We start from the raw sequence: 13,415 nt of genomic DNA on the forward strand, positions 1-13,415 counted from the left end.
ATCAGGCAAGAAAAAGGAATAAAAGGAATCCAAATAGGGAGGGAAGAAGTGAAACTCTCACTGTTTGCAGATGACATGATCTTATATATAGAAAACCCCAAAGAATCCATTGGAAAACTGTTAGAAGTAATCAACAACTATAGCAAAGTTGCAGGGTATAAAATCAATTTGCATAAATCAGTAGCATTTCTATACTCCAGTAATGAACCAACAGAAAAAGAACTCAAGAATACAATACCATTCACAATTGCAACAAAAAGAATAAAATACCTTGGGGTAAATTTAACTAAGGAAGTGAAGGACCTATATAATGAAAATTACAAGGCCTTTCTGAGAGAATTGGATGACGACATAAGGAGATGGAAAGACATTCCATGTACATGGATTGGAAGAATAAACATAGTTAAAATGTCCATTCTACCTAAAGCAATCTACAGATTCAATGCCATCCCAATCAGAATCCCAATGACATTCTTTACAGAATTAGAACAAAGAATCCTAAAATTCATATGGGGCAACAAAAGACCCTGAATTGCTAAAGCAATCCTGAGAAAAAAACAAAACAGGAGGCATCACAATCCCTGACTTCAAAACATGCTACAAAGCTACAGTAATCAAAACAGCATGGTACTGGTACAAAAACAGGTGCACAGATCAATGGAACAGAATTGAAAGCCCAGAAATAAAACCACACATCTATGGACAGCTTATCTTTGACAAAGGAGCTGAGGGCATACAATGGAGAAAAGAAAGTCTTTTCAACAAATGGTGCTGGGAAAACTGGAAAGCCACATGTAAAATAATGAAAATTGACCATTCTTTTTCACCATTCACCAAAATAAACTCAAAATGGATCAAAGACCTAAAGGTGAGACCTGAAACCATAAGGCTTCTGGAAGAAAACGTAGGCAGTACACTCTTTGACATCAGTATTAAAAGGATCTTTTCGGACACCATGCCTTCTCAGAGAAGGGAAACAATAGAAAGAATAAACAAATGGGACTTCATCGGATTAAAGAGCTTCTTCAAGGCAAATGAAAACAGGATTGAAACAAAAAAACAACCCACTAACTGGGAAAAAATATTTGCAAGTCATATATCTGACAAAGGCTTAATATCCTTAATATATAAAGAACTCTCGCAACTCAACCACAAAACATCAAACAACCCAATCAAAAAATGGGCTGGAGACATGAACAGACATTTCTCCAAAGAAGATATACTGATGGCCAATAGGCACATGAAAAGATGCTCATCATCGCTGATCATCAGGGAAATGCAAATCAAAACTACACTAAGATATCACCTTACACCCGTTAGAATGACAAAAATATCTAAAACTAATAGCAACAAATGTTGGAGAGGTTGTGGAGAAAAAGGAACCCTCATACACTGCTGGTGGGAATGCAAACTGGTGCAGCCACTATGGAAAACAGTATGGAGATTCCTCAAAAAACTAAAAATAGAACTACCATACGATCCAGCCATCACACTACTGGGTATTTATCCAAAGAGCCTGAAGTCAGCAATCCCAAAAGTCCTGTGCACCCCAATGTTTTTTGCAGCACTGTTTACAATAGCCAAGACGTGGAAGCAACCTACGTGCCCATCAACAGACGAATGGATAAAGAAGATGTGGTACATATATACAATGGAATACTACTCAGCTGCAAAACAGAACAAAATCATTCCATTTGCAATAACATGGATGGACCTTGAGAGAATTATGTTAAGTGAAATAAGCCAGCGAGAGAAAGATAATCTGTGTATGACTCCACTCATATGAGGAATTTAAAACTATGGACCAAGAACAGTTTAGTGGATACCAGGGGAAAGGTGGGGTGGGCACAAAGGGTGAAGTGGTGCACCTACAACATGACTGACAAACATTAATGTACAATTGAAATTTCACAAGATTGTAACCTATCAATAACCTAATACAAAAAAAAAAGAGTGGTTGAGAGGTACCAACCAAACTAGATTGAAGAAAGAACATTGTCTTTTTCTGTATGAGATATAAAATGAAAAGATTACCATTTTAATTAGATTTTTAATTGTCCAGAAAATAGTTTGAGATAGGGTGACCAACTGTCCTGGTTTAGCCAGGACTGAGGAGTTTCCTGGGGTGTGGAACTTTTCAGTGCTAAAATCAGGACAGTTCTGGGCAAATGGGACAGTTGGTCATCTTGGTTTGAGATTAAAGAAATCAGCTTCTTTTTGTTATAAGCTTTTGTCTAACATTTGAAATATTTCTGGACTCTGATGAAGAAGAACCACGCTAAGATTATTTGAACATGCACTTCCTTTAGTGCTTTGGGTGAACTGGATCAATAGATAATTATATACTTTCTTCATTTTGACATAATTTCAGATTTACAAAAGAGTTGCCAGAATAGACAAGGAATTCTTGAATACCCTTCACCCAGATTTCCCATTTTACTACATTTACTTTATCTCTCTTTTTCTCGCTTTCTCTATGTTTGATCTCTGTGTGTGTGTGTATGTATATGTAGCATGTATAGTTATTTTTGAGAGTAAGTTGCACATGATGCTGCTTTAATCTTAAATACTCGAGCGTGTATTTCTTGCAAACAAGGATTATGTTACATAATCATGGTGAAATTGTCAGTGCTAACACCTACAATACTCTTTTCTAATCTGTAGACTTTATTGCAATTTTTGTCAATTTCCCCAACATTGTCCTTTATAGCAAAAGAAAATCCAAGATGTTGCCTTGAGTTTAGTTGTAATGTCTTTCTAGTCTCCTTTCATCTGAAACAGTTCCTGTCCTTATATCTTAGGGCATTGCTATTTCTAAACAGTACAGACCAGTTATTTTGTAGAAGGCCCCTCAGTCTGAGTTTGTCTGCTGTTCCCTCATGATTCCTACTTTTGGTTCAAATACCACCAAAGTGATGCTAAGTGCATCGTATCAGGAGGTAGATGCTGCTAATTATTTCCGTGACTGGCAGTGTTAACTTTGTTTGGTTATGGTAGTGTCTATGGGGTTTGCCCACCGTAAAATTACCATCTTACCTTTTGTAATTTAAAAAGTATCTTATCTAACCCATGGACTGCCAGAATCAGAAGTCCTCTCTTTTTTAAAAAAAAATTCATACAATATCATATCTAAAGTATTTCCAAATACTATTTGTAAGCATTATTTTAATAGCTATGGGAATGCTTGACTGTTTCCTCAGAGTTAGACATTTAGGTTATCTCCGGTCTTTTAGTATTATTTAAAAAAGACATTGCTGCTCTAAACACGGTTTTATATAAAGCTTTTTATGTGTTGAGGGATATTTTATAGGACATTCTCAATGTAGCAATGTCCACAACCAAGGGAATGTTTTTAAGACTGTTGAGATACTTTGTAAAGTGCTGTTCAAAAGAATTGTACCAATTTACATTTCTACCAATAAAAAATGAGAGTGCTCTGTTTTTAAAAAAAAGGTGTTTTGGGGGATCTGCTTTGAGACTCATTATCTACTAGTTTTAGCATCCACAGATGAGTCTGACCAGAATGAGTTGTGACTATGACTGTTGACAAATGGTGATTTTCTAATCGTCTTGCTTCTGCATTTCCTAGTTGCCTTTCTACTGGAAGGAAAAGCTGTCCCTTCCCCCTCCTCTATTTATATCAGTGTAGACTCATGGCCTCTTGTTTTATTCAATAATCTTGAATCCTTACTATGATTACTTCTTTTGATGCTCAAATTGTCCCAGATTTGGCTAGTGGGAGTTTCCTCAAACTGGCTTTGTGTCCTTCTAGCACGTCCCTATCATTCTTTGAGGACTTCCTTACTTTTTAGCATAGCAAGATGTTCAAGGCTGATCTGGTTCTTTCTCTGTCTCACCTCTGGAATCAGCCATTTTTCTGTGGAGCACTGGAGATTGATCTTACAGACCAGGATCTGGGCCCTGGTTGTGCTCCTGGCTACTGGAGCATCATTGCTTCTAGGCCCTGTCAGCACAGTTGGGGAATTAAAAAAATACATATATGTATTTATTTATATTATCTGTGTCTATGTACATATATACACACATACACATATATAGACACACCTACACATATTTATATTCATTTTTATATATTTGCCTCAATGTGTATTAAAACTCATGAGTTCATGAGTTCACACTATCTCCTTAAATTTCAATCAAGCACCTCCAATTCCAACACAACCTTCTATCTTTTCCTCTTTCCATATTTCATATGAAACTGGTTCCCATTTTCCACATTAATGTTCCACTTATTTGCTCAATCCTAGGATGGACAAAGTGTTTCAGCATTGCTAATCCATGCCTCTGCAAAACAAGATTTTAATATTTGTTTAGATTCTGTTGTTGTTTTTAACCTGAGGGCATATTGTCCAACTACTGCGATCAAAAGTTTCTTGGGTTAGTTCTTTTTTTTCCCTCCCTCCTTCTGTGGGTTGTTTTATTCACTTAAAATAAAAGTATTATTTATTTGCTTCTGTTTGTATTCAATTTGAGGAGTTTTCCTGTCCTTGTGGATTTTATTTATTTTCTTTTTTTTTGAGTATGTGAAAGATTGACATGTTTCCAAAAGTCAAATCTATACAAAAAAGGTCTATTCAGAGGAGTGTGATTTTCTTTCCCACGTTCTCTTTGTCCTTTTCCACCCAGGTTATTCCCTTGTTCTATCGATAACCAATCTCATCAGTCTCTGGGTTTTCCTTTCTCTTTTCCCTTTTGCTCAAATGAGTACATAAATATATATTTTCTTATTTCCTCTTCTTCTTACCCAAAACGTGTAATAGTATAAATACTCTTTTGTGGTTTGCTAATCATAGAATTTTAAAGCTGAAAGTGACCTTATTGTTGTATTTCTAAGATTATTCTTTCCTCACTTTTTTCTTGTAGACCTTGGATCAGCAACAGTTCTTCACAGAGGAAGAACTTAAAGCGTATGAAAATCTTATCTCCTTACAAGAAAATGAACTTAAGAAAAAGGCAGATGAACTTCAGAAACAAAAAGAAGAGCTACAACGTCAGCATGACCAACTTGAAGCTCAGAAGCTGGAATATCATCAGGTGGTATTTTGTAAAAGGGTTGTGGCATGGAAAGGATTTTAGGTGCCTTGCTAAAAGCCTGTGTTTTTGTAATATAATATTTCAATGTACTATTTGCTATGGTATTTAAATTTTAATTTTTTTAAACTGTGTCGTTCAATATTAATCTAATAACTAATTTAAGAGTTTGAGTATCTCATTTTGGAAAACAATTTTCAGTTAGTTTGTTGTGCTTTGTCGAAGAGGTCACACATATCAGAGAAAAATCAAATAATACTTTCTTTTTTTTTTTTAAGATTGGCACATGGGCTAACAACTGTTGCCAATCTTTTTTTTTTTTTTTCTGCTTTATTTCCCAAACCACCCTGGTACATAGTTGTATATCTTAGTTGCAGGTCCTTCCGGTTGTGGGATGTGGGATGCCGCCTCAACGTGGCCTGACGAGCGGCGCCATGTCCGCGCCCGGGATCCGAACCCTGGGCCGTCGCAGCGGAGCGCACAAAGTTAACCACTCGGCCACGGAGCCAGCCCCTACTTTCTTTTAAGACATTCTTTTTCCATTTCCTAGGCTGTACAGCAGATGGAACAAAAAAAATTACAACAAGAAATTCCTCCCTCAGGGCCTGGCGGAGAATTGAAGTTCCAGCCACGTATGTAATTTTGTTTGTTTAAGGAAATAAAAATGGAATAAATAGAAATCCATGTTTATTACAAATATAATTTCAAATCATTGACACCTCTATACTATTTCCTATATATTTGTGGAAATAGAGTAACTTGTATTAGAGAAAAATGAAAGGGCCTATAAAATTCTTACACATCAGCACATTTCAAAGCTTTATAATTTGATAGGCATATTTATGGTGAAACAATTGATTTCAACATTCATAATTCTTTCTAATCAATTATTGATGTTATCAGAGAACATTTAAAAAAATTGTAATCTATGATTAGCTAAGCATATTTTAAAAAATGAATACTTAATATATCTATATATAAAAGAAGATTCAGGATAAAGGAAGATACCTTTAGAGTGAGAGCATATTATTTTTTTTTAACAGACGTTTAAAGACCGAAGTCCCCCAGAACTTGGAAGAAAGCTATTAAATCAACATCTGTTTCTTCTTTTTACCTCCCTTCCTTTTTCTCTGCTCAATAAATATTTTAAAGCATATATGGAATAAAGGAAGATACTTTTCAAATGAGAACACATTTTTTTGGACCCAGATATTTAAGGATTGAAGTCTACCAGAGTCAGGAAGAAAACAAACTCATTATCTGCTCTCACTTTCATATCTCCCTTCTTTCTTCTTTGTTCTCCTTTAATGATTTAAGTGGCCTTATGCCATAGTTTAATGAAACTATCAGTAACTATTTAAGTGAGAAAGCTCTATTACTTTTAAAATAAATTGCACTTACTTACTCACAAAGACGGATACTCTTTTATGGGGGCTTATCATCCCCTCTCTCAATAAAAGGCTCTTTGATACTAATAATTCCTCTCCTGAGAAGACCACAGTGTTCCCCAGTGCCTCTTGGTAACTGTTTCCTACTTTCAGCAACCTTATCTGCTAGAAATTCTTCTAGTGAATTGCTTTTGCTACCACTTCAGGTCATTTGTCATTCGTATTTTTGCTTTATACTCTATCAGTTAAGATCAGGTTCTGCTACATATAACAGAAAAACCAAAGATAAGAGTGGTTTAAACTAAATAAGAGTTTTTGCCTCTTACATAAAAGAAATCTAGAAGAAGGTGTTATCCAGGTTCCCATCGTTCTGTTCCGCTATCCTCAGCACGTAGTTTTTAACCTCAAGTTACCTCATTCTCGCTGTCCAAGATTGCTTCTGGCGGCAGTGGGGGAGGACGAGAAGAGGAACTTTCCCCAGTTGAATCATCTTCCTTTAGGCAGTTTTCCGAGAGAACCACACAGTGTGTGAACTTACATCTCATTGGCCAGAACTGAGTCACATGGCCATCTAGCTGCTAGGGAAGCTGAGAAATCCATGTGGCAATGCACCCGGCTAAAAGTTAGGATTCTTTAACTAAGGAAGAAGGAAACAGGGGTATTTGGTAGGCAACTTTCAATTTTAACCCATACAGCCTTGTTGGCTACCTAAATATCTGTGTACACTCTTCTGAAACCAAAAACACTCAGTTCCCTCACCCTAAGAGGAAACCACCAAAATCCAATCTATTTTTGCGTATAGCTCAAAGACCATGATATCTGAGTATAGCACCCTTCATCAGGTTAGGATGTGGCTGCTTCTGCTCTGGCCATCCACAAACTCAAAAACAAGGTGTATGCCCCACCAGCATCACATGTGTGATGGTATGATAGGTGCAAGATAAACTGCAATCAAGTCGACCTTTTAGAAAGGGGGAAAATGAGAAACGTAGCAGTCACTGATCCATAACAATGAAAAAAATACTGCTTGGCAAAAATAGCAAGGTCTCTCTGCTCTGTCCATAAATACATTCCTTGGTTTTTCCATCAGGCAACCCCTGATTCACCTTTCTGGGAGGAGCTCCCTTGTCTAATGTGCTTGGGGGCCATTGGTGTTGCCCTCTGGGAAGTTTTATTGTCCATTAATTTTCAAGCATGCATCTGAGTGGGCCCTGGAAGGTGTGCCCTTCTTGGAGGCTGGACAGCCTTAGCACCTCACTCCTGTCATTGTGGCTGTGGGGCCTCAGGGATTGTTTTAGATAGCTACAGCCTGTTGCAGGCCAGGTTTAGGGTTTTTATTTTTTGTTTTGTTTTGGCAAAACAGTTTTCTAAAAAGTTAGTAAGTTTCTGGTCTGTTTTCTTCAATTATTACCATGAATCACCACAGTTAAAGAACTTGTCAAGACGTGGTTTTAACAAAGAACCTCATCGTGTACTTGCTGGCCTCTGTGTTCACTCTCACCTGGGGTCTTAAATGAACGCTACCTACTTGGGACCATTTTAAACTATAGGCTTGGATGGCGGGAGAATGATCTTAATCTGATCTTTTTCCTTAGGATGGCTCCCATACTTGGCAGAAAATTCTTAAGGGAAGTATCTTGAAAAGGTTGAGGAAGCTTTAGCAGCTTCTTCAGAACCTTTACTTATAATTGTTTCAGTTTAGAGTATGGTAGTAGTTGACTTTTTCAATTCTTCAGAGCTCCTTTGTCAATTTATTTTGTAGACAGAGAGCAATTCCCTCTGCAAAGCTATGTTCTCTTCTATTTCTGCAGACTTGTTTACCTTCCTGAGTCACATCTCTCCTGTAGGACTTTGCTGAAAGAGGTGAGAAGCAGCTAACACAGGCTAGCATTTTGAGGTTCTACCACCACTTTCTCTGATCCCTTAACTTCAGCTGGCATGATGTCTCACTGCCCAAAACCCTACCTCCTCAGCTAAGCCAACTCCCTATTGAAGATCCTTTTCCTTGCTGCACCTTACTTCTAGCTACCAAATTCTGTATAGGTCACGATTCTTGGTTTCAGATAATAGAATCTTCTTTAGCAATTAGACAGAATGGGATTGATTAAGGGGTATATAGGTAGCTCACAGAATCTTTGGGAGGGCTGAAGAAACAGAACCTAGGCTGAGCTTCTCGGAACTCCATCACAAGAGTGAGCTGCCAAAGAAGCTGCTGCTTTTGGAACAATCGAGAAGCTGCCTGCCAGTTCAGGAAGCCACCTGCTGGATTAGGAAGCCATGAACAGTTGCCAGCTCCAGAACCACACCGCCTTTGCCTTGCTTTGTGTGGGCAAAAATGGACACCTAGTGTCCTGCCTCTCTCCCCATGTGACTCGGTTCTGAGGAAAAGTCTCAAGTGAGTGCATCTGTTTGATTGAACCAATTATGTCTGGAATCCTAGCTGCAAGGGAGGTTGGGAAATGGTAGTGTTTAACTTTCCTACCTCTGTAGGACAGGAATGCAGGTTTAAGCTGTTGAGTGAACCAATCCACTGTAACACCTCACAATTTTACATCATTTCTTTTAACATTAATAATTTTTTAAACACTTAGTCCTCGTTTTACAAATTTTAAAATAATCATTGTATATTCCTCCACACATACTTCTGATTTTTTCCCTTAAATCATGGATCCCAAAATTAAATATAGCAGTCTGGAAAAGTTTTACTTATATACAGCTTAAAATAACCCCCACAAAATCACTCAACAGAGTAATGCCATGTTTCTTAGAGATGGAGAATTCCTATCCCTATTGTTTAAATTGTAGGGAACGTTAAAAAATGGTCTGGAATATTCTTTTGTTGATGACTCTATGACCAGAAATTGTGATAAGACAGTGATTCACCTGGGATAAACTCTTTTAGATAGTGGACTAGGGTTAAATCAGGGAGTAATTAGAAGAGAACTTAGAGAAATTTCTAAAAGTGCTTTTTTTGGCATGACTAAATAATGGATGGATATTAATGTAAACATACCTCACAGTTTCCAGCATGTTATTATAATTTACATCATTAAAAAAATAATTGTTAGCTTAACATTATTTGTGGACCTAAGGAGTTCCAGTTCTTGTGAATATTGGGCGTTTATGAGAATATTATTTCTTAGAGAGTTACTAACACCGCTACTCTTTCCGGTTCTGTTAGAAAGTATTGGTCCTGTTTAATTGATCTCATTCTTCTTCGTACTTCTTTAGATATTAAGCAGTCTTTAGTTTAGCTGACTTAGTCGTGTGTATTAGTCATTTGGGGTTTTGTTTCATATATGAATTTTCATGAAGTATGTCAATTTTATAGTGTACTTAGGTGTATATAATTACAATTTTATTTTAAAAGATGATAGTCCTCTAGAATATTTGACTCTCACTAAAGAAAACTATAATTTAGAAGTAATGGTAAAAATCCTTTGAAACATAGCTATACTTTTTTTTTACCAAGATTTGTTTCCAACAGCATTATTTTTATGCTAATTGAACAGATTTGTATTACCATAAGCCTAAATGCAAATCTATTTTTCACATGAGGAAAATATAAAGAAAATTTTTGTTTTATGATAATGTGATTTTTAAGATAGCCTTGCCGATAAAAGAGGGAGTGAGAAATGTATTTTCTTTAGGGAGAAATTTTGACAAGCCCAGTTCTGGTTAGCGCCTAAAATTTAATCTTTGTTTTGTAGCTGTGCAGTACAATCAAGAAGAAACTGAAGAAGAGCCAGAGTTAAATGATGAGCTTGATCGTTTTCATGCAAGATTTTTATCCCCTGAAGAACGTGTTGAAGTTAACCTTCACCCTTAACCACTGGTGCCTGAACTTAAAACTTTGGTTCATTTGTTTTTGTGGAATTGAGAGACTAAGGTATATTAAGTTAAATGCAAAGTTTACTTTTTCGTTCCTTATGGGTGATGGAATGGAAGACTGTAATGACAGATTGCTTTCAAGGTGTGAGATTTGAAGGAAATCAGATTTTTTTCCTTGCTTTTTTTAAAATACAATATCATTAGCAGTATTCCAATCTTTCCCTACCGATATTTTAATTTATTTTTTAGATGAGTAATTAGCTGTGAATTAGTAACCATTTCTTAGAGAATCCAAGAGCTGAGCCAGAAGCAGAAGCAGCAGCAGCAGCAGCAAGTGGGGAGGACACCGAATTGAAAAATTTGGCTTTATGGTTCCCAGCACTGCCAACCTGTTTATTCAGACAAAAGCAAAGCAAAACCAAACCAAACCAAACCAATGAAACCTTTGGTTTAATTTGAAGAATTTAGATTTTTTCAAATATTGCCTATAGAGTTATGTAGAAAGATAGCTACATTTTATGTTTACAGATCTCCACAGTTTGCATTGCAGAGCTTTTAGTGTACATGTTAATTGATGCCAGTCATGTTTTTTTTTGGAGGAAGATTAGCTGTGAGTTAACATCCACTGCCATTCCTCCTCTTTTGCTGAGGAAGATTGGCCCTGTGCTAACATCCGTGCCCATCTTCCTCTACTTTATATGTGGGACGCCTACCACAGCATGGCTTTTGCCAAGCAGTGCCATGTCCGCACCCGGGATCCGAACTGGCGAACCCTGGGCCCCGGAGAAGCAGAACGTGCGCACTTAACCGCTGTGCCACCGGGCCGGCCCCCGCCAGTCATGTTCTTGATGGTGAATGCCATGCACCAGCTTGGTCGTCAGCCAGCCCTCGACTTTTCCTTATGTGCTCACCCTTCTGGATGTCTTCAAAGCTCTGTATGCTTGTAAACAAGATTGTTTTGTTTATAATTTGGTGACAATCTATTGCAAGCAATAGATTTGACTTTTGCTGGGCAAATTTTCTTACCTCCTTTTGTTTTATCCTTAGTAATAAGTATATTTCCCAAGACTTTCCAGGATTATGAATATATATCTTGTAAAGGGGTAAAATACTTTATTTTACAATTCCTATAATTTTGCTGCTCCACGGAATTTTAATGAGTGACGGTTTATTTTCCACGTGATTTTAAAGTTATGACTTGTCTGAGTGCTTTAAAAGCAAGAGAGGAAAAGTAAAATTCTATCTAGTTCTCTTTGTCATCTCCCATGGATCATTGTATTAAAATGTTATTTTTTGACCCCAGAACCCCCCTTCATGTCCTCTTCTAGCCACTAACTTCTAAACAGCAGTCACTAGTCTGACTTCTGTCACCATAGATTAATTTTCTCTGTTTTTGTAGTTTGTATAAATAGAATCAAACAGTAAAAAAAAAAAAAGTTATTTCTGTTCAATTTTAGTTCATTTTAAAAGTTCATCTTGAGCGATATGAGAGTGTGTGTCATTTCATTGAGCCCCCTGCCTCGGTTTAAGTTCCCGTGTGTGGCGTGTGAAGCCCGTTGCAGCCCCGGGCCCTTCTGCGTTTGTTTGTTGCTGTGTCGTTTTACCTCTTCTGCTGTCCACTCTTATCCTTCAGTTGTTAAAGTGATTTCAGTTTGCTTTACTTTTGAATTTTACCCTTTCTGTTCTTGGTGTTGCTACTTCGTAAATATTTCCTTATTAGAGAAGTGAGGTCTTATAGATTATTTCCTTTTTAAAAAATATTGGCCATGCCCTTTGATGTTTTAAACATTTTTATGGTACTATTGAAACATTTCTGTCAAGCACAGCAATTTAGAGCTCCTATCCTTTCTGTGTAGTGATTCTTTCTTGCTCTGTAGCACTGGGTAATGTATCTTAGAATTTGTATTTTAATTTTTTTCTGACTAGATCTCAGTTCTCCTCCTGTCTGCATGTCTTGTTTCCTTTCATGTGTGTTTATTTTCACTCTCTTTGACATTCATACTAGATTTCATTGAGACTCAAGGTTGATCTTGGGGAAAAGAAAACCACGCTTGCAGGAAAGGCAGGATTTTGAGAGCTGGTTAGGCAAGCAGGCAGCCACCCCCAGAGTGGTTTCTGAGCACCTTGGAGAGTGCTTCTAACCTGGGAGAAAACGAGTCCTTGTCTCCTGACCCCTGCCCTTTGACAGAGTGAACTAGCTTGTGGAGCAAATGAACGTCCCTTGTTCAGTTCTTTAGGTTTTTTGTACCCTCCTTAAATAGTAAGAGTTTAAAAAAATACTTTGTGCAGACATTTTACAGTTGTTAATAAAGGAAAAGAAATTTTTTTGGAATAGATAGACCAGGACATGAATTCAGTGATCTCTGATTAGAAGACAAGTAAGATAGTTCATTGTTTCTTCATTACTTTTGCCTAGATTATCTCAGTTTTAATTAAGTTCTTTCCTCTCTATGTACTCTCCCATTTTTCCACTTTTGTATTGACTTATTCCACTGCAATGTACCTCTTCATCATCGGAGAAAGCTTTGAGGGACGTAGAATGTTGTAGCACTGTTGTCAACTGTCTTAAAGTTTCAATAGCCACCAGCTTCATGGGGCTTATTATCAGGGCTTTCAAATGAATCCCCCCCCCATCCCAAACTACTCATTTTTTCTCTAAGAGAGTCTGTTGTATTACTAATTAAGACGTAGGGGTGACTTTATTAAAACAGGATTAATTTCCAAAAGATTTATATCAAAGATAAAATAGAGGCTAAGTATTTTATTTTAAGGACAACAACTGGAAGTCAGTTAATGCCCACAGTGACTCCTTCATTCCTTTGTGATGCCTGGTGACTTCCGGAGAGTTCTGTCTGCACCTTTCTATCCAGTTTCAGGGCCTAGGAATGGAAGAGCCCTGGAGGCTAAAGTATTGTAGCCCAGGTGGACGAAGGCGCTCCTTTTCAGGGAACGTGTTGCTTTCTCTGAAGCTGTTAGTCCAGGATCTGTTAGCACACAGGAAAGTATAAGCCCTTGCAACTTTGAAAGTGTCTGTCTGTGTACCAATTTATATAGCCTCTAATTCAAAAACCATATTTTTGGAAGGAATGTGTGTGTGTTTATATGTAAGCTTGTGCCTAAAATAGGTCTGGGGGGAAGGCCATT

At 37.3% G+C, this 13,415-nt stretch overlaps 1 protein-coding gene and 1 long non-coding RNA gene across 4 annotated transcripts in view; both read left to right on the forward strand.

Moving 5' to 3' along the window:
- The window catches only part of NUCB2 (nucleobindin 2), a 41,821-nt gene extending 35,585 nt beyond the window's left edge, over nucleotides 1–6,236 (forward strand). For 2 of the 3 annotated variants that reach the window (XM_044752408.2, XM_044752409.1), the window contains exons 12-14: nucleotides 4,885–5,055; nucleotides 5,603–5,684; nucleotides 6,096–6,236. In XM_044752408.2, coding sequence (XP_044608343.1) covers nucleotides 4,885–5,055; nucleotides 5,603–5,684; nucleotides 6,096–6,103 — 261 coding nt within the window. In that variant the 3' untranslated portion in view covers nucleotides 6,104–6,236. Of the gene's footprint in view, nucleotides 1–4,884; nucleotides 5,056–5,602; nucleotides 5,693–6,095 lie in introns of those variants that run through there. The other variant, XM_044752410.2, reaches the window with a different exon arrangement.
- Nucleotides 6,237–8,214: 1,978 nt separating this feature from the next.
- On the forward strand, nucleotides 8,215–10,761 carry LOC139041154 (uncharacterized). The gene is made up of 2 exons (XR_011495930.1): nucleotides 8,215–8,303; nucleotides 10,151–10,761. It is a non-coding gene; the product is annotated as an uncharacterized lncRNA (long non-coding RNA).
- The last annotated feature ends 2,654 nt before the right edge of the window (nucleotides 10,762–13,415 follow it).

Source organism: Equus asinus, chromosome 20, assembly GCF_041296235.1.
Source record: "Equus asinus isolate D_3611 breed Donkey chromosome 20, EquAss-T2T_v2, whole genome shotgun sequence".
In the NCBI taxonomy this organism is placed as follows: Eukaryota; Metazoa; Chordata; class Mammalia; order Perissodactyla; family Equidae; genus Equus; species Equus asinus.